Raw genomic sequence first — 23,476 nt, forward strand, 5'->3', positions numbered from 1 at the left:
TTACTTGAAGCATAACGTAATCAAATACTTGATATCTCTGTTTTCAGGTTTTCATTTTAGTTTTTGCAATGATTTCATTTTTAGTATAATGTATTTTGGTTATAAAAAGCAAATAAATAAATAAAGAAGTTTTTAAGTCGACGTTGATTGTCAATCTCAACATAAGTTGTTTTGTTATACACATACACATACACACACACACACACATACACACACACACACACACACACACACACACATATATATATATATATATATATTAAACAGCATTAAAAATCAAATGTAAAATGTTGATTGTGTGACAAGAACGCAAATCATTGTTTTGAAAGCAATCAACAGAAAAAGGCAACGCAGTATGAATATTTAGAAGCATGAAGCATGGGCGAGATTGAACAGGACGTTATTTTAAACAAAATGTTTCGTACTCTTTCAACTCCAAGTCGAGCTACAATTTAAAAGATTTTCAAACAAAAGCCATTGGGCCGCTCTTCCCAGGCTGAGGTCCCAGACCGGAAGTCGATATTTCCAGACTGAAATGAACGCACAAGGGAGTGTCGTGCGTTCAAAATTACACGGGTTGGAAACACGAATTAGCACACAAAAGTGGACGAAAGTGGACCCCATTTTGGACGCACGAAAATCTGGACATAGGGTCTTTTGAACGCAGGAAGAAGGCACAAATATTTTTGAACTCACGAAAGTCTGAACATATGTACGTTCCGTCTGGGCGGTCTGGACAGATGGACTTTCGGTCTGTAAACTCATGCTGGTTTGCTTTTTTCGCTTACCGCTTGAAACAAGGACACGAAAAAGTTTGGAAAAAAAGTGATTAGAAGCTAGCAATAAGTTGAAATAAAACGTGACCAGAAGTTATTTTTGCCCTTTGGTTGAAAGGCAGCTTCGAGCAAACAGAAGACTCCGAGTGGTTGAAAATGGTTCAAAATAAAACTATTCTAAATTGTTGAGTGTGCTACAGTTAGATCAAGCTTGCATTTTAATGACAACAAAAACTATACAATAGAAATCAGTTTAATCAGAAGTTAGATCATTAGAAGGACTATTAATTGCTCTCAAACGAAGTTTTTATTATTAATATATTTGAATTGTTGGTTTTTTTAACGCAACATTTAGTACTACTCACTGTTCGTCTGCTAGCTTTGTCGCCTGACCTGACTTTTTGTCCTCAAAAACGGGATAAATAGGTAAATTCTGGCTGGCTTTTTGTTGCATTTTATATCTCAAAAACTTTGCACGCTCTGAGCTTACGGTTTACCGAAGCTGCTAGAAGACAGAAATTCAAGATATGAGCGACATTTTTGGCAGGTTAAACCCCTCCTCCCCCTCCAATCCCTCAAACACACCCATCTTCTATCAACACCCCCTGTGGGTCTTCAACTCATTCTACCCAAAACAATGCGTGGTCGACCCCTTTGACACCCCCTGTTCGCTCAACCCTCACCCCATCTCGCTCCCCCTCATAACCATTTTTTCCTACTCCTCCTCCCAGTAAGCGAACTTCGTCCCTTTCAGTTTCTTTCAATCAACGCAAATTACTTAAAGCACAGAAATAATTATTCGTTAAAAAAATTAGTAACATTTTGTCTTCCTCTATCTGATTGCTACGATTGTCTTTAATTTTTTTGATACAGAATTTGAAAGTGTCTGAAATATTAATACTCAATTTTATGTCCTCTGCTGGTTTTTTGAGGAGATTACAATCATACAATTGAATGCTGATGCACAAAACCTTTATAATAATAACGCATTGAATTCTTTTGTCAATACTTATCGCAAATAAAGAAGTTTATAGATTATTTTGTTTTGTTAACACAAAAATATGATGCACCCATTTTTAGTAACTGCGAAAACAAGGCATACAAAATGCAGCCTGTTTGTGTAAGAGTGACCAAGATGTATGAAAATCAGATATTCGCAAAGATAGAACGTTGGTTGTCTTCATAGAGAAGTTGAAAGTTTGATAAGTTTTTGTTAAACAATGACACTCAGACACTCAGTATTGACTTGCCAAATGTTTCTCCAAACCTCAAATTTCAACTCAAAGTGTCGTGGTCTCGAGCACGAGTTACAAGAATGTAAATATTATAGTAACGGAATTCAAAATGGCCTAAATTTACAAAAATTTACAGGTATTTATAGTCCTTATCAGTATGAAATTATACAGATCCATCTAGATATCGATTAGCTGATATGGGTTAATTTACACCTTAAGTATGAACACATTTCCCCTTGCCGTACATGGAAAGTACCCGTGCAGTTTGTTTGCACTTAACAAAATGTTTTTCCAACCTGAGAACGTCTCGTCGATATCTACATGGAGGATTGGTGTTTTGGTTTATGATCATCATTAACGTTCGGAAGGTCGAATTAATGTCCAAATTTATATTTACTCTACACTGATAGATTTGTGGTTTGAAAATTTTGAAGTAAAGGTTCGGATCAAAATTAGAAGTCATTGTCCAATAATATTACTTCGCCAATATCAGGTAAGAAAATTATCTCCATATATCGAAGTTTTGACTCAAACTCCTAAGTTCTCTACTTTGCCGATTATCCCAAAAAAAATAAAATCTTTTGAGAGGAAGCAGGTGTTATTTGTTTGGTTAAAGAACTGTTTGGCTATTGATTAGCACCAAATCAATTTGATTGTTGATATTTTTTTCGTATGTGAAGAATTTAAATATAGGAAAACTTTAAACGTTTAGATGTTTTACTTAACATATGTCAAAACTTGGACATTTCTTGGCAAGACATGGGAAAACTCTGGCAAGTTTTAGGACTTGAACAAAAGTTTTTTTGGTCCTGATTTTATGAAGCGTAGTTCATTGGAGAAATGCTCATCAATACTTGAAAACTTTTTGCTGGAAAGTAATAATTAAAAAAAATGAGATTCGCTATTCGAGAATTTCTTTCTCTTAATTGGAAAGTTTAATACCTTTTATGAACGATGTTACAAATTCATGTTGACTCGCAAAATTTCTGCAAAGTTGGTGACATTTTGTACCCTTTAGTAAATATTTGCTACTGGATATATTTACTGGTCAGTTGAAAGCAAACTCTATTGCTTGAACATTATTTTGTCTTTGTTATATTTACAGATTAAACCAGATTTTCTCATTCACGCTATTGTCCATGATAGCATGGTTACACGTAACAGTTGTTGAAATGGTTTGAAAAGGGAATTTATTCACAAGTTGCTAAAATATTTCCCAAAAATTTGAAAAAACCGCCACTTTTTGTCAATTCTTTTTGCCACATTTTGGTGAAATCCTCTTTTTTCTTTGGCTTTTCTTGGTCCGCCTTTAAGTATATATTTTAAAATGAAAAATGATGCTCAATATTTTTATCTCAATAATATTTTCAACGCTTACACGAAACACAGCACCAACTTTCACCGATTTCAAACCCGAGAACAGTTTATCACGCTCCTTCGTATCACTGATTATCAACGGTAACGTTGTGACGTCACACATTCCCTATTTCGCCAGAATTAGAACGGACGATGTGGAAGACGAATTCTGTGGGGGTGTTGTGGTCCATAAGAACTGGGTTATTACAGTTGCAAGGTGTGTGAACCATGTTCGCGGCGACATAGCGGGTAAATTCGTTAACTATATGACAAATAGCTGCTTTTAGAAAATTCAGTCAGCTAAATCAGCTTAAACTATTTATGAAATACTTGAGAACATAAATAGATGCCAGACTTCTTAAAAGCCATGGAAGCCGCAATTGCAAATCTGAATATTTTCTTCCAATCCACAATTATTAAGCCGAGAGACTTTCCATACAATTCATTAAAATTAAGTTTTTGTTCAATTCTGTTAATTTTGCACCTTGTTCAGATGTACGAAGCAGAGCGTGACAAATGCGATAATATACATTTTAAACAAAATCAATGTTTCAAATTACAGGAACATAAAGTATCCAGTTTTTAGGGACCGTTTTTATTAAAAACGTTATTTTCGCATTCCATAAATTCTTTATTAAGTGACTGAGAAGCTTATTTTTCTTAGTTTTCTTAATACCGCTTAATTCTTGAGAAAAAGTAAAATTAACTAAGGAGAAACTAAGGAGAAAAAGCAGCAAGTGGGGTTCCAGGTGAATTCTGTTCAATTTAACCGTGCCTCAATCGTTTTTTCCAACTATTTGCATTGCCAATTTAAAAGACTTATGATCGAATTGAACGGATTTCACGTGAAGATCAACATTCTGTTTGTAGAGAAAAATAGCGATGCTGATTATCTTCATTGGTACTTGGGTTATTCTGACTACCAAAAAATGATGATACATTTTTTTGAACTATATCAAAAAACAGTTTATTCATTGGAAAAAAAGAGCACATTTTTAATTTAAGATGCCAAAATGGGACTCGAAACTTAGATTTTGCTGTATTTTTTTATTTTGATCAATTAGGTTCCAAAATTTGCCAATTATTTAACTGCCATTGCTGTTCAATTAAAAAAACAGCTCCTTTTGAAATGAATCGAATTAAGAAAGGTTTAAATAGTCAAAATCGTAAGATTTTGGCACAATGATAACAACCTTGATTAATAAAACTTTGATGAATATAAAACACGGGCTTGGTACTAAGTATTTGCACATAATGATTCGACTCAGACCATCCAAATTTTTGGCTGAATTACCCACCAAACATCAAGCAAATATAAGATGAAACCAAAATAATAAAGGGTAGATTGAGCTTTGTAATTTAAACTTGATGTATTTTCATTATCGATCAGAGCGGTAAACTGGCTAGATTACTACCAGTCCGATTTTTTTCTTAGAAAAGGAGAACAAAAGTTAAACTGAGTTAGATATTCCAATTTTAGTTTGAAAATAATAATTCTAATAATTCAGTTTATCGAGCAGAAAAACGGTTGGTTGGATAAATTTGCCGCGGAATTGGTCGCGTGGAAAACACATACACATAAAGTAGCAAAAAATGACGTCAAGGACACAACGTCAGCAGAAGAGTGTTAGAATTTAGCAGAAAATCACGCATTGACTTCTTAACGCTTGTCACGATGATGATCATTACTAATATCACAGAAGAAAACTGCTAAGAAAAAGATGCGAGCAAAGGTCTGGAACTGAAAAATAAAAAAATAACGCATTAAACAAGCTTTTGAACTTTTTCAAGGTAACATCAGCATTAAAAAACATATCATAAAAGACGAAAAAAACAAAAAAAGTCTAGACTCAGAAAAGCTATCTTTTCTTCGAAACGTAGCGATGTCAATTTTTTTTCAAAATTTTTTTTTAAAATTGCACAATTTTACAAAATATTATCCGAAAAAACAAAAATATTGCGGAAAGGCAGAGAAACAGTTATAGCGGAAAGAACAAAACTTGGACATTTAACAGACATCTACAAAATAAGAAGATACGAGCTCAGGTCTACAGCCCAAATTTAAAAAAAGATGAAGAAATTATGCTATCTGTCTTTTTTTGGTAATATTAATTTTTTATAGTTGTTTAAGCTGATCACCTGAGGCGTAAATAAACAAAAAAATATGAACAAAAGAAACTCATTTCTCTACAAAAAGAAGAATGTGGGCTTCAATTAAAATTTTTTCTTGTGTTGAACATTTTAAAGCTATTTATCACTAAATACAAAAATTTTGGGGAAAAGCAGTGAGAAAAATATGGCAAAAAAACAAAAACCCGACATTTCGCTGAAATGAAAAAAGTTATTGAAAATTAGTTGATTCAAAGCTACACGGCGGAATCTTGCATTGAAAACAGCAACTGCAGTTGTACAGAAACAGATTATGGTATTGATAGTATTTAGTAATGGAAAATGGCAGGACTTGTTTCTTGATGTGCAATAGCGACAACGTGACAAAATCAAAAATAAGAAAAAAACAACAAATAAAGGCAATTGAGCCTTCTCTGGAGGCATAGGTCAATTTTCATATTGTTTTTGTGACAACGTGACAAAATCAAAAATAAGAAAAAAACAACAAATAAAGGCAATTGAGCCTTCTCTGGAGGCATAGGTCAATTTTCATATTGTTTTTGTGGAAAATTGATATTTTTGTGGCTTGACTCCATGGGTATTCATTAAAAAGTTTTACTTGGTTTTATTAAAAACCGAACGCGTTGTCGTTCATTAGCATTAGCCGAAATTGAAAACGATAAAAGAGGTGGAGGAAATCGAAAATCATTTACTTTTTCCAGATAAACGATTTCAGATATGCCTCCTTAGAAAACACAACGGTACCATTTCACAAAATCTAAAAATCTCTTTTTTTGAAAACAACAGAGAATAATTCCATTCGACCACTAGTACCTTTGCACTGTTAGAACACATGTATCTGCCATAATTTTTTTGCAGAAGATCAGGAGATCAAGAGAAAAACAGCGATAAGAGCAGTCAAACTGCCGCATGTGAAATAAATTATCTCTCAAATCTAAAAAATTGTTCAAATATAAAAGCAGCGCGATATTTTTTCCTAATATATAAACTATTTGGCAAAAATATCTGAAATAAGTAAAAAAAAATTGCGCTAAAAGTGAACAACTTTACAGTAAAATAGTGAATTTCCACTAAAAATTTAAAAATAAGTAAATATTCTAAAAAAAGAAAATAGAAAATTTTATTTTTAAATTACAATTCTTCGTTCGATGAGGTTTCTAAAGATACTAGTCATGAATTTGTATGTCAAAGAAAGCAATCAGCCAAAATTGAATGCACAAAAAATAGACTGTTGCACTTATAGTTCCTTCCCCCTACTAAGTAGTGAGGCAACAATAAAGCGCAACAGATTTGTTATACCATCGTATACCCCAAATTTTACGTAGCACCTGATAGAGGTAGTAGTCTTCTATCTATTCCTGGTCTCTGAACACTAAGTTAAGGTATTCCTAAAAAATGCTTAGTCTTTAATTCTACGTTACAATAACAAATAAAATATGAATCCAAGAAAACGTGCAGACGAAAGAACTGGTTTTTTTTACATCAGCGTTAATCTATCTTGAAATTGGTTGCAGAGAATTTTTGCATTCAACAAAGGGTTGATCAAAGTGAAATAGATAATTTTAGGTATTATTTCGCAAGAAATTCAGTCAAAAGATGGTAACCTATTTTAAATTACAAGTTGATGATTCTCTGCACAAATTGATACAATTCCGATTCTGAGAAGACCACATGGTTAAATATTCTTCAGTAAAAAGTAATTAATTAATAATAAAGTAAATAATTTACATTTGAAAAAAAGTAACAGAAAACTGACATTTGGGCTGACAGCTTTTTGTCTAATAAGTTTAGGGGACTGGTGTTGGGTCGAGGCAGGGTGACTTAAGACAAAAATGGTACCCGGGATGAACATATAAAAGAATCTTATTGATCATACTCAGTAATGAAATATTTTATGGAATTCTAACAATCATACGAAGACATAACATTTTTCTTCTATGCTTAAATTGAACCAAACAAATAAGTTTGAACAAAGGTTAAACTAGAAATCAAAAGCTGACGCATTTACTGTTACAAAAATAGAGCCATTTTAGTTAGCGTACTAAATCATTTTTTGGTTTTTGCCAAAACTTCACGAATGAAAGGTTTTTGAATCGTTCCTTTTAGTCATACAAAGACGGAATTTGATTCTTAGTAATTATGGAAAGATGATATATGGTATTTATGGTATAGACCATACTAGGAAATGTTTTATGCCTTGAATCATAAATGGTATTTATGTGGTTACAGGAATGCTCATCCGGGTACTCATATTCTGCCTATAATCTGATTACTCACAAGGACAAAACCTGGGGCAAACAAAATGTCTTGTCATGAACAACACGTATTAACCTTTTTTCAGCCTTTGTTACAATGAGAGTATCGTTTGTGCTAATACCTTAAATCACTTCTGACTAATATCCCTAAAATAACACTCAATTTTGTATAAGAAAAACAAAAGTGATTTTGAATTCCCACGTCGAGGTGTGCGATCGAAATCCCCTTGGTTCAAACCACTTCGAGCGCATGCCTGTCATTGTGCTCTTGAACGCAATTTCAAGCGCAAGAGTGCTCTTGAGACTGACCACAGGCGGATTCGAGCGCACTTGAGTCTGATGAGAGGCGGATTCGAGCGCATTTGAGTCTGATCAGAGGCGAATTGGAGCGCACTTGAGTCTGATCATAAAAAATTTCGAGCGCACTTGAGTCTGATCATAAACAATTTCGAGCGCATTTGAGTCTGATCATAAACAATTCGAGCGCAACTGGTTTTGATCATGAACGGTCCAAGTGCAACTGGGCCTGATCATAAAAAGTGCGAGCAATTTTGAGTCTGATCATAAATGTTTCGAGCGCAACTCGGTCTTATCATAAACGGTTTAAGCGCAAGATCAGAGAACATTTCGAGCGCTAGTGTGTCTGATCAGAACCAATTTTAAGTGTGATTGATCAGAGTCACGCAAACTGGCTTGTTAGACAAAGTGTCAAGTTTAAAATCCAGCTTTCTATATAGAATATAGAAAAATTTTGCATTGCAGCGTTTTGTAGGCGTTTCTACGCATTTAAGGTTTTTGCAATTTGCTCATTTATTTTAACGGATGATTTATGATTTTTAAAATGCCTTTATGATATAAACACTACTGATGTAACCATTGATCAGGAAAGCAGGTCTTTTCGCATAGAAACTGTGAAGCCCGCTTGAGTATGATCAGAGCAAATTTTGAACGCACCTTGAGCGCACAGAAACTGTTGAGCGCACTTGAATCTGATCAGGGCCACTTTCTGTCTGGAGGGGTCTGATCAGAGGCAATTTTGGTCTGGGACGGTCTGGACCCGGGTAATTTCTTGAGCAAACCTCGACCTGAGTTTTTTTTGAAGCATAAGAAATCCTAAGTCGCTCTACACGCTCTTGTGAACAATTTTTGTTATCCTTGAGTTGAAATGACGAAACACAGGTTTTTCTATCACATTGTTCCACGGTTAATGTATCGAATTTTTAATACGCAAAGCGCGGTCGTCAGGTGAACATAACTGAAGAGCTGTTGTCCCCGTCGTCCACAAAAACCTGAAGCAAACTCAAAAATTCAATTGTAGCTCTTGCTACCCAAAGGTGTCATCTCTGATAATGATCCATTAAGGGCGTCTACCGGTACCAAATTTTTAAGTAAATTTAATTGTTTTTATTAACAGATTTCACAGTTTCTGTGTTAATATGTTGTGCGTATGAAGAGTACTTTCTAACTTCGCGGACGAAGAGGTGATGCCCTTAATCGAAATTCCAGTCAGTAATTGTCATTTTCAAACTGGAAGTTTTTTTTTCAGTTTTCAACGCAAAACTTATTTGATGGAAGTGCGTTTCGCGAAGAATTATGCAGCAGATTAATTGCAGTTTAATCCCTCCTTTTCGTAATCTTAAAACTCTAAATCGTAAAATTCATCGACAAATGGATTAAAACTCTGTGAAGTGGCTTATAACCAAAAATAAGTACATTTTCACATTTACTTGATCCTATTTTTCATTTTAAGGCTCTTAATTGCTTAAAATGTCTTAACATAATAGATATAATGTACTATTGATGTGTATGAGAATTTTGCGAGATGATTGTACGTATATCATGCAGGCAAGAAATATTAATAAAACTCCCCAAAATACCGTGCCATAAATGTAAAATAATCCTGACCGACTATTGGAAAGAGCTTCAATAATCTCTTATTAATTGTACTGAGCTCGACCTCTCTCAACTTCATTGACCGGCAGCCTTTTTTTATCACATTGATTTTTTCTTTAAAAAAGCAGGGTATAAATTATTCGGAAAAAATGTCGTTTTAGCTCTTCAAAATATCCTAGTTGAGGTGGGTCACTTCGAACATTCAACCAATATACCTGCTGGAGTGGGAAGGTACCGCCTCTTGGACATCATAGCACCCTCAAGGTAGGCAAACTTTTAGGAGCTGGTTTAATTCAATTATTGGTTTCAACTCATTTTGGAGATTCACTGTTCAAAGATTTTTTCGGAAAAACAGTTTTTTTCTAAACTAGTGTCAACATTGAATTGGTATAATGCTACTTGCAAACTTTACGACACTATCATTGTTACAACATTTGGTTTGAAGTTTTGCTCCTCAAGAGAATCTTGCGTTTCAGCAACCTAGTATGCAAGGAGTGAGAGAGGGAGACAATTGCATTTTTGTTTTGTTTATTAATTTAAAGTTACAATTGATTAATACCAACTATTTTGTGAAGTTTTTAGGTAACAAAAAAATCGATGTGTTCTATTGATTACAAAAAAGCAACATAATATTCAGGAGTTTTTGAACACACATATTCAAAATTGTAACTTTTGAATATGTCGATAGATGCTAAATGCTTCTTGCAACTAAAGTTAGTTTCCTATCCTAATTTTTCATCGAAAAAGGGTAAAATAAATTCCAAATTTACCCACGCTACGGTCGCAGACAAAAAATTTGCTTGTTCACGCTGTGCTTGCGTTCATACACAAAGCGATTATCGGAATTTTGTGCTTTTACGTGCGTTCATTTGTGTAGCTTCTTTTCCTGACTAACTTCTATATTCATATTCATAAAATTTGTACAAAAAAATTTATTATGAGTTCATTTATTGTATAACTACATTAAAGTAATGGTCGTAGCATACGTTCTCGCCTTAATAGTTGGTGCAAAATTTAAAAACACTCAAAAAGCTTTCCATCTGAAACTGGTGTATTTTGAAAAGGTTCCCGGACTTCAGTCTCAAAGCATTTCAGCACTGCACCAGCATATTTCAAGAATAAAAACTCAATTCAGTTCTGAAACATCGTGTCTTCAGAATATTCTTAGTTTTTTATGTGCAGTATTTCTTCATTATGATTATATTGAGGTCAGAGAGTTCGCCCAGGCTTAGTTTATCCTGTATAGTCTGAAAACTACTCATACGCCAAAACTAAGTCTGAGCACAATAATGCCATACTTTTGTTGTATAACTGGTAATTATTATGTAATATTGTAACTGATAACTGCTATGTAATTACTATTAAATGTTACAAGTACCCTCGCCGAATTTCGACTCGAATATAAATCAAACCTTTTTGGCGAGAGATAAGCTGAACCTATTATTTTTCATGAAGAAAAATTTGACTCAAAAATTAAGACCGTCCCGTTCAAACAGTCACCCCATGCGATCGAGTTTGTAAGCACCGAGTAGTTGATTTTTGTGACGGTTTCAAAATAACATAAAGACCTAGAAGTTATTTTAGTAAAGTTTTGGAAAAAAACTTTACGTGACGAGCTCTTTTGCTATGTCCATAAGCTATACCCAATACTACTTTTGTCATGGTGCTGTCATCATCTTATTGACCTATGAATCAGTAGTCAGAAGTTATATTCTCCCAGCCATAAAAACGTGATTCTAACATCCACTGGCCTCCAAATGGTGAAATCGATTGCACCAGGGCCAAAGATGATTCTCATCAAAAACAACTAAATGGAAAATCTAATCTGGGAATCAGATACTATCTTTTTTCACATGGGAATCATGTGAAGTGTTTTTGCTCAGATAGGTACTAAAAATAGGAGCTAACTTTTCTCTATTTCCTGTTCCAGTTTTAATTAAAAATCGGATTATTAAATTCTTTTGAATCAAATTACCAACCACGAAAATTGTGTTCAGATCACCGAGCGACCAACAGAGTTGGGTTCTGCAGAATTCTGAATCCTGTACTGCATGGATAATTTCATTTGTGGCGAAATGTCGTGCAGAGAAGAAAGAGGACAAAATAACCACAGAGGATACCATATTGGAACTACAGGTAACGAACCTTGTTCTGAGAGTGTGAGGACAAGAAGCAAATCATTAATTTGGGAGCTGAATTAGACCAACGAAGTTATTAGACACTGAGTTTTAAAGACATCAGAAAATCGATTAAAATTATATTGCCTCCAAAGGAGAAGGAAGTACATACTGAAACGCTAAATATCTCTCAGTTTTGCAAGGTGTAGGGGAACCACTAGATGCTTTTGTGGTTGCAAAAACTTCAAAACAGCTAATAATCCCGAGTAGGAACTTGTGAAAATGAAAATTATTGCAGGATTGAGCAAACTTGAAACAAAATTTTGACAACAAGACGATATTAAAGCAAACTCAGCAATGTCCCTTGCTGAAATGACACTCTACAATTGAAAAATTATGCAATGGTTTTCAAAAGCTCTTCATCAGTTAATAAACCTTTTACTGTGAAAGAATAAGTTAGATACAATTTGAAAAAGACATTTCGGAAAACAAACGAAAAATTCGCAGTTGACAAAAGAAAAAATGTGTGCTCTACATGTTGAGGTATACCACATTTTGATAAATCTTGTGCAGCGCTAAAAAAATGCACCACCTGTGAAAAAATGGAACACTTCTGAAAAATATGTAGCAGAAAACCCTAACAGGTTTTGAGGTAAGTATTAACAACAAAATGACCATTGTGCAGAAGAAAATAGTTTTTCAGAGCAAGCATCTTTTTACCAAAAACGCTTCAGAATGTCTGCGACAGGGGAATATATCACAAAAAAACTTGAAAATGAAACTAGAAGTAAACACAGCTGCAGATGGCACAACGGTTTTAAACAAAATATGGACTGAGCTCGGTAAATCTCAGTTCGATGGTAAAATAGGTAATCTTGGTGTGTATGACAGCAATCAATTGACGCTTCTGGAACCATTCACTTGACATGTTGATTGTAACGGAAGCATGTAGACACAAAAAAAATTAGCAGTTGTGCAGCCTAAAATCGAATTTGCATCATTTTGAAGCGCATTTCTACCCAAGCACAGTGAGAACAACATCACAACCGAACACTAATATGCTGTGAAAGGTAACAAAACCCACGTGAAGTTAATAAGAGGCTCGCAGCGAATGTTCTGCAAAGCCAGAAAAATACCACTACCTCTTCAAGACAAGTTCACAGAGAAGCTGGAACAGACAATCAAGCATAACATCCTGAAACCTAATCATTTGACAGACAAAAATTCTCAGACAGAGAATGGGAAGCATTGGAAATTGTTATTGTGGTTACAATATTTCCTTCTTGAAGAAATTTAACCCTACAGACAGATCGTAAACCTTTGAAGTATCACTTTTCACGGGGTGAGGAGAACCCGAAGGCGATATCAGCTAGAATCAGGAGACGTGCAACAGCTCTGCTGGTTTTTCAAATTTGAATTGTTGTTCATCAAATGAGCGCAAACACGCCACGCTGATGCCTTGAGCAGAATGTGTTATGACGAAGTCAAATCCGACAGCGATAGAAAGTCCTTCGCAATCAACAACATTTACTTGGTTGAAACTGACCTGATGACCCAAACAAAAATCAGAATAGGGCTTGGAATAAACAGATTAATCCATGATATAATTAAACAAAATTTAACTGACAATTGGAAAAAATGTTCTGAAGCAGAAAAAAGGATTCAGACCACAAATATGCATTGCACATAAACAATGGAATTATCCTCGGAGGTGTTGTGTCCCCTGTCCAATCAAGCTCAAATATTTAGTTCTGGCAAAAGCATAAGGAAGATCCCGGGAAGATTCAACCGAAGCGTCAGTCAGACTGATAGCCTGGTGGCCTGGCATTACTCAAGATGTTCTACATTTTCTTAGTAAATGTAAAATTTGTCAAATGAACGGGCCTAGAATGGGAAAAGAGTCTCTACGCGACCAGAAACCGATGTTTGGGAACCGCTCTTTATGGTTTGGACTGGGGTTACGTTAGGGATCAAGCTGACATCTTAGCAATTGTTGACGGGAGTTCAGGCTGCATAGAAGTTTTTTGAATGAGAAAATGAATACCATGAACAATTAAAAGAAACGGCAATAAAATTTTGCCAAAATCGGAATACCTAACACTTAAGCATCTAATTTTGTTGTCGAAATTTTCAGTGGTGATGTGAAAAAGTTGGCAAACAACGGACATTAAGTAACTTGAAGGCCCCATATATCATCCAAGAGCTAATGGACTGGCTGAAAGAGCAGTTCAGACAATGAATCGGGCTTGTGCAGCATTCCTGCAAAGAGCATCATTGAGACATTGCAACACTTTTGAGACGAGGGGCAAAACTACAGTAGAAATGCTTTTGGGGCGAAGATTCATGCTACCAGCAATTGCAGATGTTAATTTGTGTAAAACATTCTATTCAAGGCCGATAGAAAAGGAAGACAGTTCCTGCAACTTTTATCGCCAGAATGTTTTTGAACAGATCCTTTGTACAGCCTGAAAACACGAACTATTCTAATGAGCAACAATCAAGTTGCCAGATTAGACGAGGACAATGTCAAAACTGAACAAACAGTGGAGGAGACCATATTACGACCCAGAATCACAAGTTCAGAACGCAGATGAGGGACCTTCGATTCATGAATAGACTTCTGCGGCAACATCAATTGCAGAGCAACCAAAGCCTGAATCATCAGAACCTTCACACACATCAACAGGAAATAAAAAGCAACCAAGTAGTTTTGGAGAATCTGTCACCACAATTCTACTTAAAAAGGAGGGAGGATATATTGGTTTCAAAAAAACATCGAGAATCTTAGAAGTTTTTTTAAAATAAAACTTGAATAATCGAAAATCGAATTTTTCTCTCTGACGTACTCTATTGCTATGTCGATAAATAATGGTCTCAAAACTGAACTTAATTCTAATTTTGTCTTGGCACTATCGTTATTTTAATTACCTATGAGTCAGTTGTCAGAAGTAAAATTTCCCAGCCATTGAAACCTGATTCTAACACCCACTGGTCTCCAAATGATGAACTCGTTTGCACCAGGACCTTATTTGATTCTCAATAAATATAAGAAAGATAGAAAAACGCGTGCGGGATTCGGAACTAAGATTGATTCACGTGACAAACAAGTGAAGTATTTTAAACTATTCTCAGTATTCTCTGTATAATTTGGCATTGATAAGTACTATAAATACGTGATAATTCCTGTATTATTTCAGTTCAAAATTTAAATTAAATTTCATTTTGTTGAATTCTTTACCTGCACTAGACTATTGAATGTAATGCGCTACAATGAATTCATAAGCGGCACTTTTTTTAAAACTACTACAAAATTTTAATTTGTAGGACAGTTTCAAAGCAAACAAGAAATGAGAACACATGAAAATTGACAGAGTTCAAGAACTGAAGAACGCCAACTTTTGAACAACACTGCATATTAATATTTTGAAGTATTTATGGCGTTGTGCCCATCCATTCGTCCTATTTTTTGTTTATTGGAATTGTTGCAGTAGATTAAAAAACATTTTGAGATTTGCCCTTACAATTTTTCCAGGAGGAAAAACAGAATGGTCGAATAAAAGCTTTAGTTTTTCTATTTGTAGTTGTTCCATTTGATCGAAATAGAAAACATCGGGTTGCAATAAATAAAATAATAAATTTTAATTGTTTTTGGCTGAATTTAAAGTTACATAAAGTGAAATTTATTTGACAAAGTATGTTAGCTGAAAATAGCCCAATGTCAGTAAGATGAGAGCTTCATAATTTCTGATAGTGTTCAATTTGTCTCACAAGAATGGATTTAAATTAGGTCGCTAAACATAAATTTCGCAGCTGAAATTTTTATTTCCTCTTAAACTGTCACGTTTTGGTGCACAAGTTTTCAATGTTCATATGGAAGTTTACTTAACATAGAAAGATCATAAACATTTTTTTTGGCTTTGATGGACCATACATGGCCGGTCCGCTCTATAGTGAGTAAGATACAATTTATGGTACTTTTTATGGTATTTTTGGTCAACCCGGGTACGCTTCTCAGTTCGAACCAGATTTTATAGTATCAAAGCTGACAAAGCTGGAAAAAATTTCAAGCGAACTATCAATCTAAATTTATTATTAACTCCCCAGTTTTCTCAGAATTTTTATCAAGTAAGATCTGATAAATTTTTCATGAAACCCTCTTGCTAATAACCTGTAAGGGGATGCATTTTATTATGATATCCGATAAGACGGTTGTCAGATCTTAAACCGTAAATTTTCCTCTTATAAGGTCTCATACAATAAAAATTATGCCTGACAAAAATGTTTATCGTGTAAGATCTTATACGAATCTTCTAAGATCTTGTAAGATAAGCATTCGGGAAGGCAGGACTCATCTTTTCGATATGAATTTTTGTCAGATCTTATAGTATAAAAAATTTTTAAGTATCGCATGTTTTTTTAATTGAAGAATATTCAGAGTTACTTTAGAACAGTACTAAAAAAACTGCAGCGTGGGACACTTAAGTGTCGGGGCAACAAAGAGAAAATTATCTTATATTGACTTTTGAGGATTATTAGATATTGTGAAAAAAGTTAATCGAATAACAGGGGCTTTTTTAAAGCTTTTTTGAAGCGGTGATTATCAAACTAGTCTGAAAAATATTTTCAAAGACCAAAACTATCTTGGACTGCTAAGTGAAACCATAGTACATAGTTGAGACCCTGAATAAAAATGCCGCAAAATTAGAATGAACAAACGTTTTTTTGTTTCATAAATGTTTAGTTTACGGATTATTTTTTACTTTCACAGGAACTTGACTGCGTTATACGGCTGTATTGAAAACATTAAAGCATGTCTTATCAGATCTTACACTATAATAATTCGGCCCCATATGAACTTTCATTGTGCAAGATTTGATAAAATACTTGTCAGATCTTATAAGATAACAATTCAGCAAAATTGGATTATAGTCTCATGAGAACTGATAAGTAACTCATCAGAATGTACGAGACTAAAATTCACGTAGGGCAGAATTTTTATCATTATGACCAGATAAGATGTTACACGATAAAGATCTTTGATCAGCATCTTATCAGATCTGACACAATAAAAACTCCAGAATCACTGGGGTTTAGTAGACCATAAATGGTAGTTTATTTTTGTGATAATTCGCATAGTTTCTCTCAATCTACATTAGCAGGCGAAGTATTTTCTGGGTTGGCAGAGCAGAGCCCAGCAACTTAATAAATTTGTTTTAGAGCAATTAAGGTCTCGATGTTAACCTTGTCTGTTGTTGGGTTCAGTAATTCACTTGCATATGATTGAACGCATTTTAAAAATTAGGACACTAAGTATTGAGTGCGGAATAGACTCTTTGCCTAATCCGGGTCGAGGTGTAACCGTCATTCAACGCAAAATTATGTAAGATTTTGCGGTGAAATTACATAAATAAGGCGGTGAATGCGGTGAAAAAAAAATTCATCGCCTGGTAGCGGTGAAATTACATAATTTCACAGCTGATTTTAGTGGTGAATTTACATAAATTCAGCGCTCTGAAAAAACTGTCCAATTTATGTGAGATAAGCGGTGATTGCGATGAGATTACATAAATTCACCGCTTAACTTAGCCTTGAACTTACATAAATTTGCCGCTGAGAAAAGAAGTGTTGTAATTGTGTGAGATCAGCAGTGAATGTGGTAAAATTAATGGGGAGTAACGGAGAAATTGTTAGATTTGAGCCTCCCCCTTAAAATTACACCTAAATCCTACTTCTTTTTGACACTTTTTTCTAAGCGGTGAATCTATGTAATTTCACCACTAGATTAAGCGGTGAACTTACCAAAAAATCACCACATTTCACCGCTGTAACATGTAATTTCACTGCTAAATCTGCAAATCTTACAAAAGTCACCGCGCATGTTTTAAAGAAAGTAGAGTGAATTTGATTTACATTAAAAACAAAAAAAATTGCATTTAATGAGAGATGGCGCAGTGGAAGAAGAAGTGCAGTGACATGCAGGAGGTAAGAGGTTCGAACCAATGTAAGGGCGGTGAAATGCCAACACTTTTTTGTAAGTTTACCGCTTACTATAGCGGTGAAATTAAATAATTCACCGCCTTTCACCGCAAAATTATGTACGAAATTTGCGGTAAAAAAACCAATTTTCACCGCTTATCTTACATATTATTCCAATTTTTCCTCGACCCGGCATTTTTTCATCTCAACTTGTACAGATTTTGCTGTTGAGGTAGATTTCGTTGAACTCAAAGTGTGTTCCATTTAAGGTACTCTGTGTCAAAAATTTCCAAAATAGGGTATTATAGATCAAAATATTAGAATTGTTTCAGCCCTCCTCCCCGTAGGACATTACTCTCGATAATTGATATTTACCACCTTCACATTGGTAAATTTATTACTACCCGCATGTCACTAAAAGATTAAAGTTTCTCCTCATTATCTTTTTTCAAAAAATGTCTTCCTATTTTTTTTGAAAAAATGCCGTATCACTACACAATAAATGTTTGAAAAACAAAATTGTAATCGAAAAAAAACCAGTGCAGAAGTTTTTTTTCTTCGTTTGTACTCAATCATCTTCCATTCAGATTGATTCTCGATTGACTCTTGATGCATTTTCTTAGTAGCATAAACTACTCAGGAGATTATTTAAGCCAAGTGTTTGGATTACCTTTAAAAATTATAACTTCTCCTATCTTGATAGATTTTCTGTTAACTTACAACATGCATTCAGAAGAGTGCCATCTGTAAGTAAGATTTCAATTCGAAAAGAAATACTTCGGCCGATTTCGCTCAAACTCGGAAATTTCGGCTTAATAAAAAAAGTTAAATAAGCCTTGAAGGCGTTCACATTTTCTCATCATGCTTTATAATCGCATATTTCTAAACTTTGAAATCCTACTTTTTGTATGATGAACATAAACTATAATTGGAATGAAAGAAGAATAAAAATGAAACTTCAAAATTTTACCAGTACTTTTCGAATGAAATAACTTCAAGGACATTAACACCAATAGCTTTCAACTAAAGGGATCAAATAGGTTCACATAGATCACATTAGGAAGGTAATCGGAACTAACAATGATCAGAATATTCTTTACGACTTGATAAAGATCCTCAATTACCGATAGAGTTATTAACAAAGTATTCCAACTGGTTGTTTCTTTATAAATAATTTGTTTGATTAAAAATTGAGAGGAAGATCGAAACTGTTTGTTTTCATCGTTTTCTAGAATAGGTTAATTAATCTTAAAAAGACGGATTTGGTTGGCTCAAGATGTCTCTAGTTATTTGTCGAAAATTTGTTTTTGAATTCAAAATCTTGCAAGAAACTTGCAAGATTCTTGCAAGATTTTGTATCAGGGCTAAAAAATTTTTTATTGAATTCGGTTATGTAATTTGTTCAATAAACAATAATTTGCTTCAGAGATGTTTTCTAAAACATATGTAACCTGATTTATTTTTTTGCCTTCATTGATATCTTGTAAGATTCTTGCAAGAATCTTGCAAGTTTTGAATCAGCTTGCAAGATTCTTGCAAGTTTTAAATTCACTCATCACTAGGGTACCTGATAAATTTTTCTCAAGTTATTTAACGGACCTGCTCGGCATATTTTATTTTTTCTTTAGGAACTGCATATGATCATTGGGATTGTTATTTTTCATAGGTTCTTAAATCTTACTATAGTTTGTGAAGTCTCTCCTCTTTGTTGACAAGACAGAGAGGTCATCGGCTAGGTTCTCCTGAGCTAGATTAGAAATTTAATTAATAAATAAATTATTGGGTATCAACCTGGTGAAAAACCTCTTAATAGGTTGCTTGAAAAGCTGTGAGCGCAAAAACATGCCTCGATATATTCAAATATGGACAAATAAAACCTAAAGGTTTAACTTGTTCACAATGCATGCAAACACTATAAAGTTTAGTTATTCAAACTATTCATGCGCAATAATAAGCAGACCAAAATTTTGTTAGGGTTGCACTTACCGATAATATTTATGCGACTCATTTTTTCCCTATTTTCAGCCCTGATTTGCGAGTCAATGTCGACACAATCGCTCTCCTTCGCCTGGCTAGAAGCATGCCTTTATTCCGGGTGGCATCTCTATGCATGGCACCCGTTCCATCGGGCTCACTTTTGAGAGCAGCTGGTTTGGGTTCCACGTCACAATACATCCTATCTCCTTCTCTAACACTGATGGAAATGGAATTTACGGAGAGTAAATTTTCCTATTCTCCGACTGCTTATCCTCACGTGTTTGCTTGTCCTCCGAACCAAATTTGTGTTTCTGCAGTTACTTTGGGTTCCAGTATTTGTTACATGGATGAAGGTACATTTTTGTTTCATGTTGTGGTTAGAAAAACGTTTCAAAAGTTAATTTTTGTCAATAGATTTTAATTTTTAGGAATTTTAATACAATTGTAAAATGGTTATCATCAGTTTTTCTGATGAAATCAAACTTTATCATTCTTCAGCAAACTGGGATTTTCTGTTGCGAATTTATTAGAGTATCGAGTTTAAATAGTTCGTTTCAATGTGCTTTGCGACTTCAAAGGGTTTTTTGGCGACCCAATTTTTGAAAAACTCTACTTCACTTTGGTGAGCAGTTATTGCGATGGTTTAAATTACCAGAAAACAAAAAAAACCTTACCTGACGAAGTCAATTGATGCGTCGATAAATAGTGGCCACAAAATTCAACTTGTTTTTAAATGTCTGGGAGCTATCATAATCTAATTGAGATATCAATCAGATGTCATAATTTAAATTCTACCATCTACAGACACTGATTACATCGTCCATTGACCTCCAACTGATGAAAATGACGAAAATAGGAAATCAAGTCCGGGATTTGGAACTAAAATCTATTCGAATTGCCTATTAGTTCATGTTTCTTAAAGATAACCAAAATTTTCTCTGTATAAATTTGCGTAGATAAGTACTTTAAAAAAGAGCTAAGTTTTGTATATTAACAGAAATTATTTTTAAAAAAAACTCAACTCAACTCAACTTAACTCAACATTAAATCTTTTGACCCGTGCTCGAGACCACGACAATGGTGTCTAAACCAACAACTGGCTGACAGCATTCGGACTTGCGTTGAGTCCTGTACTGCGTGGGTTATGCCTTTGTGGCGATGTGTTGCGCAGAGAAGAAAGAGGACAAAATCAGAGACGACGGTACGTACCATCGAAGACCCACAGGCTACAACCCTCGTTCTTAGTGTGTGCACGCAAGAAGCACTTCTTAAACTTGGAAACCTCACGAGCCCTCTGAAACAAATGGAGAATCTCTTTAAAGAATATAGAAGTGTCATTCAGTATTACATCTCTCGAAAACGGATAGATTGGGAGCTACAGAAGGGGCTATACAGAGAAGCAATGCAGCTTTTGGTTACTGTCTGTAATACAGTAACCAAAAGCCGCATTGCCTCTCCTGTTGAATCAATTTGTTATCATCAGAAAAGCAAAAATGGCTGCTATTTTTTTGCGCAGTCATAAAACAATTTCTGATACTCTCCAGAAAACTGTTGATTGTCGGAAAAATTGGTCTTTTTGGGCTCTCGACCTAAACACAATTACACGCTTCAAAGTTTAACCATTTCCTGTTTTTGGTAACCGTTTTCCACTATAAAAATTAAATACTCCGACCTTGGAAAAAATTACTAACATATTGCGGAAAGGCCTACATTTTTTGCGAGTATTCAGAATGAAAGAAGGTCAATTAGATTTTGTTGAGTATATAATTAACCTGAAACATTATGACGCCAACTTTGTCTGTAATTACTTGCGACCAGATTCAGAGACCTATCTGTTTTTGTGAACACTGTTATTACTAACCGCATAAAAATTAATTGTCTTCTTAATCCACAATGTATATCGAGCCTCGGACTTGTGGCACAGAAATTAGTTACAAAATATTATCACTATTCTTCACTCTAGCCCCAAAAAAACTCATTGTGGAAATTGGCTTCTGATATATCCAAAAATTGGTTAAGGATTTGAACTGTATTTGAATTCACTTGCTGTAACTATTTTTTACATATGCTTATAACTCAATCATAAAAATTAGTCGTGGAAAATAAATACAATAGCCAACATTTACCATGTAATGTTAATTTTGCTCGTTACTGCTATGTGTGTCTGTTTTGCATTGTTCAAAGATTGCTTTATAGAGACGTATGCAGATATCCCCCTCCCCTGTGAGCTGATATTTCATCGTTCACAACTTATATCAGCCTTATAAACCAGCTCAGATAGTTTGTTATGATTGAGTAGATAAAGATAACTTTTTGAAAAGGTGAACTTACATCTGTAACTCTGGAGTTCAAGTAAAACCCAGATGACGATTTTGTCTCAGGTTAAATTTAGATCAGATGATCCGGATGACAAATTTTCACCTAATTTTATGCCATTTTTGCGGAACTTTTTCCTTAAAAAATCCTTTTTTGCTAATTTCCTCCACATTATTCCTGCTCCCTTAATTTTGTCAAATTGCGCATTTTTCAGTCTACTTCAAAAAATTCTAAAGCGCACCTATCACGCAGAATGTAGTTTTTGGATCCAACTGACAAAAATGATTGTTAGACTCTTTCAACAAAATGTAATCACAACATGAAACCAAAACAGGAAGCCCATTAATGTCAGTTTATGGAAACAGCATCTTCTGCAACGACGAGATCGTGAATAGTCCAATGTGTGTTTTGGGTATCGCCAGTCACTCTCAGCCGAGTAGTATTAACCCGAATGTACCTTGTGGGACAAGTTACTTTACCAGTGTCTTCTTTTACTCCAACTGGATTCAAACAGTCATATCTCATGATAATTACCCAAATCCATAATTTCATTTTTTTTTTAAAATTTATTAAACGTACCTCATAAGTAGAGTTGATGATCCAGTAATTCAAAATGGACGAAGCAAATTTTGTAAAACTTCAAGCTGTATCCGACGAAAAAAAGGTGATCTATTCTGTTTAGCCATGCCAACCTCCTAGCCTATTGAATGGGCATAACCCTTTTAGGCCACGTGATCACGGGCCGTTTTGTTACATGCTTACATACCATAAAAATTTTATCGGGGACAATATAAGACGCCGGAGGGGGGACAAAAAAATTTTCTAATTAACCTTATTGAAAACGTGTTCTCTTACAGTAAATATTTTTGGTTGCGTTTATATAGTGAAATTGGCGATCCGTACCAACAACTATTTTTGTTTAAATAAATCAAGATCTTGGTCGAATTGAGGTCTTTTAGGGGGTTCCGAACCAACCCCCCTCCCCCTTCCTCCTACAGTCGTTCGATATTTTCGCACGTGCGAAAGTACCAATAGAGAGATAATTTCCGGCCACTCAGGCAAGAATTACCGAAAACTGCATAATAGTAGTATATGAATTTATCGAACGACTGTAGGAGGAAGGGGGAGGGGGGGGGGGGTTGGTTCGGAACCCCCTACAAGTCCTCAATTTGACCAAGATCTAGATTTATTTTGAAAACAAAAATAGTTGAAGTTTCACAGCAGTCTGCTGTAGCCTCTAGGTGCTTCACTAACTGCTGAAACTTGAACAAATTTCCTTTTCGAAAGAAATAAGGATTTTAGTAGACTTGAGGTCTTGTAGGAAGGAGGGGGTGGGGTCCAAAACCGACGCCCTACAGTCAAATGGAAGCTTCCGTTTTTTAGAAGGTTAACTGCAGCAGAAACTAAAAATTACTTAGTTCCCAGATTCTCATTATAGTTCTTTG

The 23,476-nt window shown here is 34.7% G+C and overlaps 1 protein-coding gene across 3 annotated transcripts; it reads left to right on the forward strand.

The window, feature by feature from the left end:
* The first annotated feature begins 3,064 nt into the window (after window positions 1-3,064).
* Window positions 3,065-22,717, forward strand: LOC142351773 (snake venom serine protease ussurase-like). Of its 3 annotated transcripts, none has more exons than XM_075403927.1 (4): window positions 3,065-3,616; window positions 9,807-9,909; window positions 19,764-20,068; window positions 22,366-22,717. In XM_075403927.1, the coding sequence occupies exons 1-4, from the start codon at window positions 3,346-3,348 to the stop codon at window positions 22,575-22,577; spliced, it is 891 nt and encodes a 296-aa protein (XP_075260042.1). In that variant the 5' UTR covers window positions 3,065-3,345; the 3' UTR covers window positions 22,578-22,717. The 3 variants fall into 3 exon arrangements, with proteins under 3 accessions (XP_075260042.1, XP_075260043.1, XP_075260044.1); XM_075403928.1 differs by having other exon boundaries at window positions 22,384-22,717; XM_075403929.1 differs by having other exon boundaries at window positions 3,376-3,584.
* The last annotated feature ends 759 nt before the right edge of the window (window positions 22,718-23,476 follow it).

This window comes from Convolutriloba macropyga, chromosome 13 (assembly GCF_964194025.1).
Source record: "Convolutriloba macropyga chromosome 13, txConMacr16.3, whole genome shotgun sequence".
NCBI classification, from domain to species: domain Eukaryota; kingdom Metazoa; phylum Xenacoelomorpha; order Acoela; family Convolutidae; genus Convolutriloba; species Convolutriloba macropyga.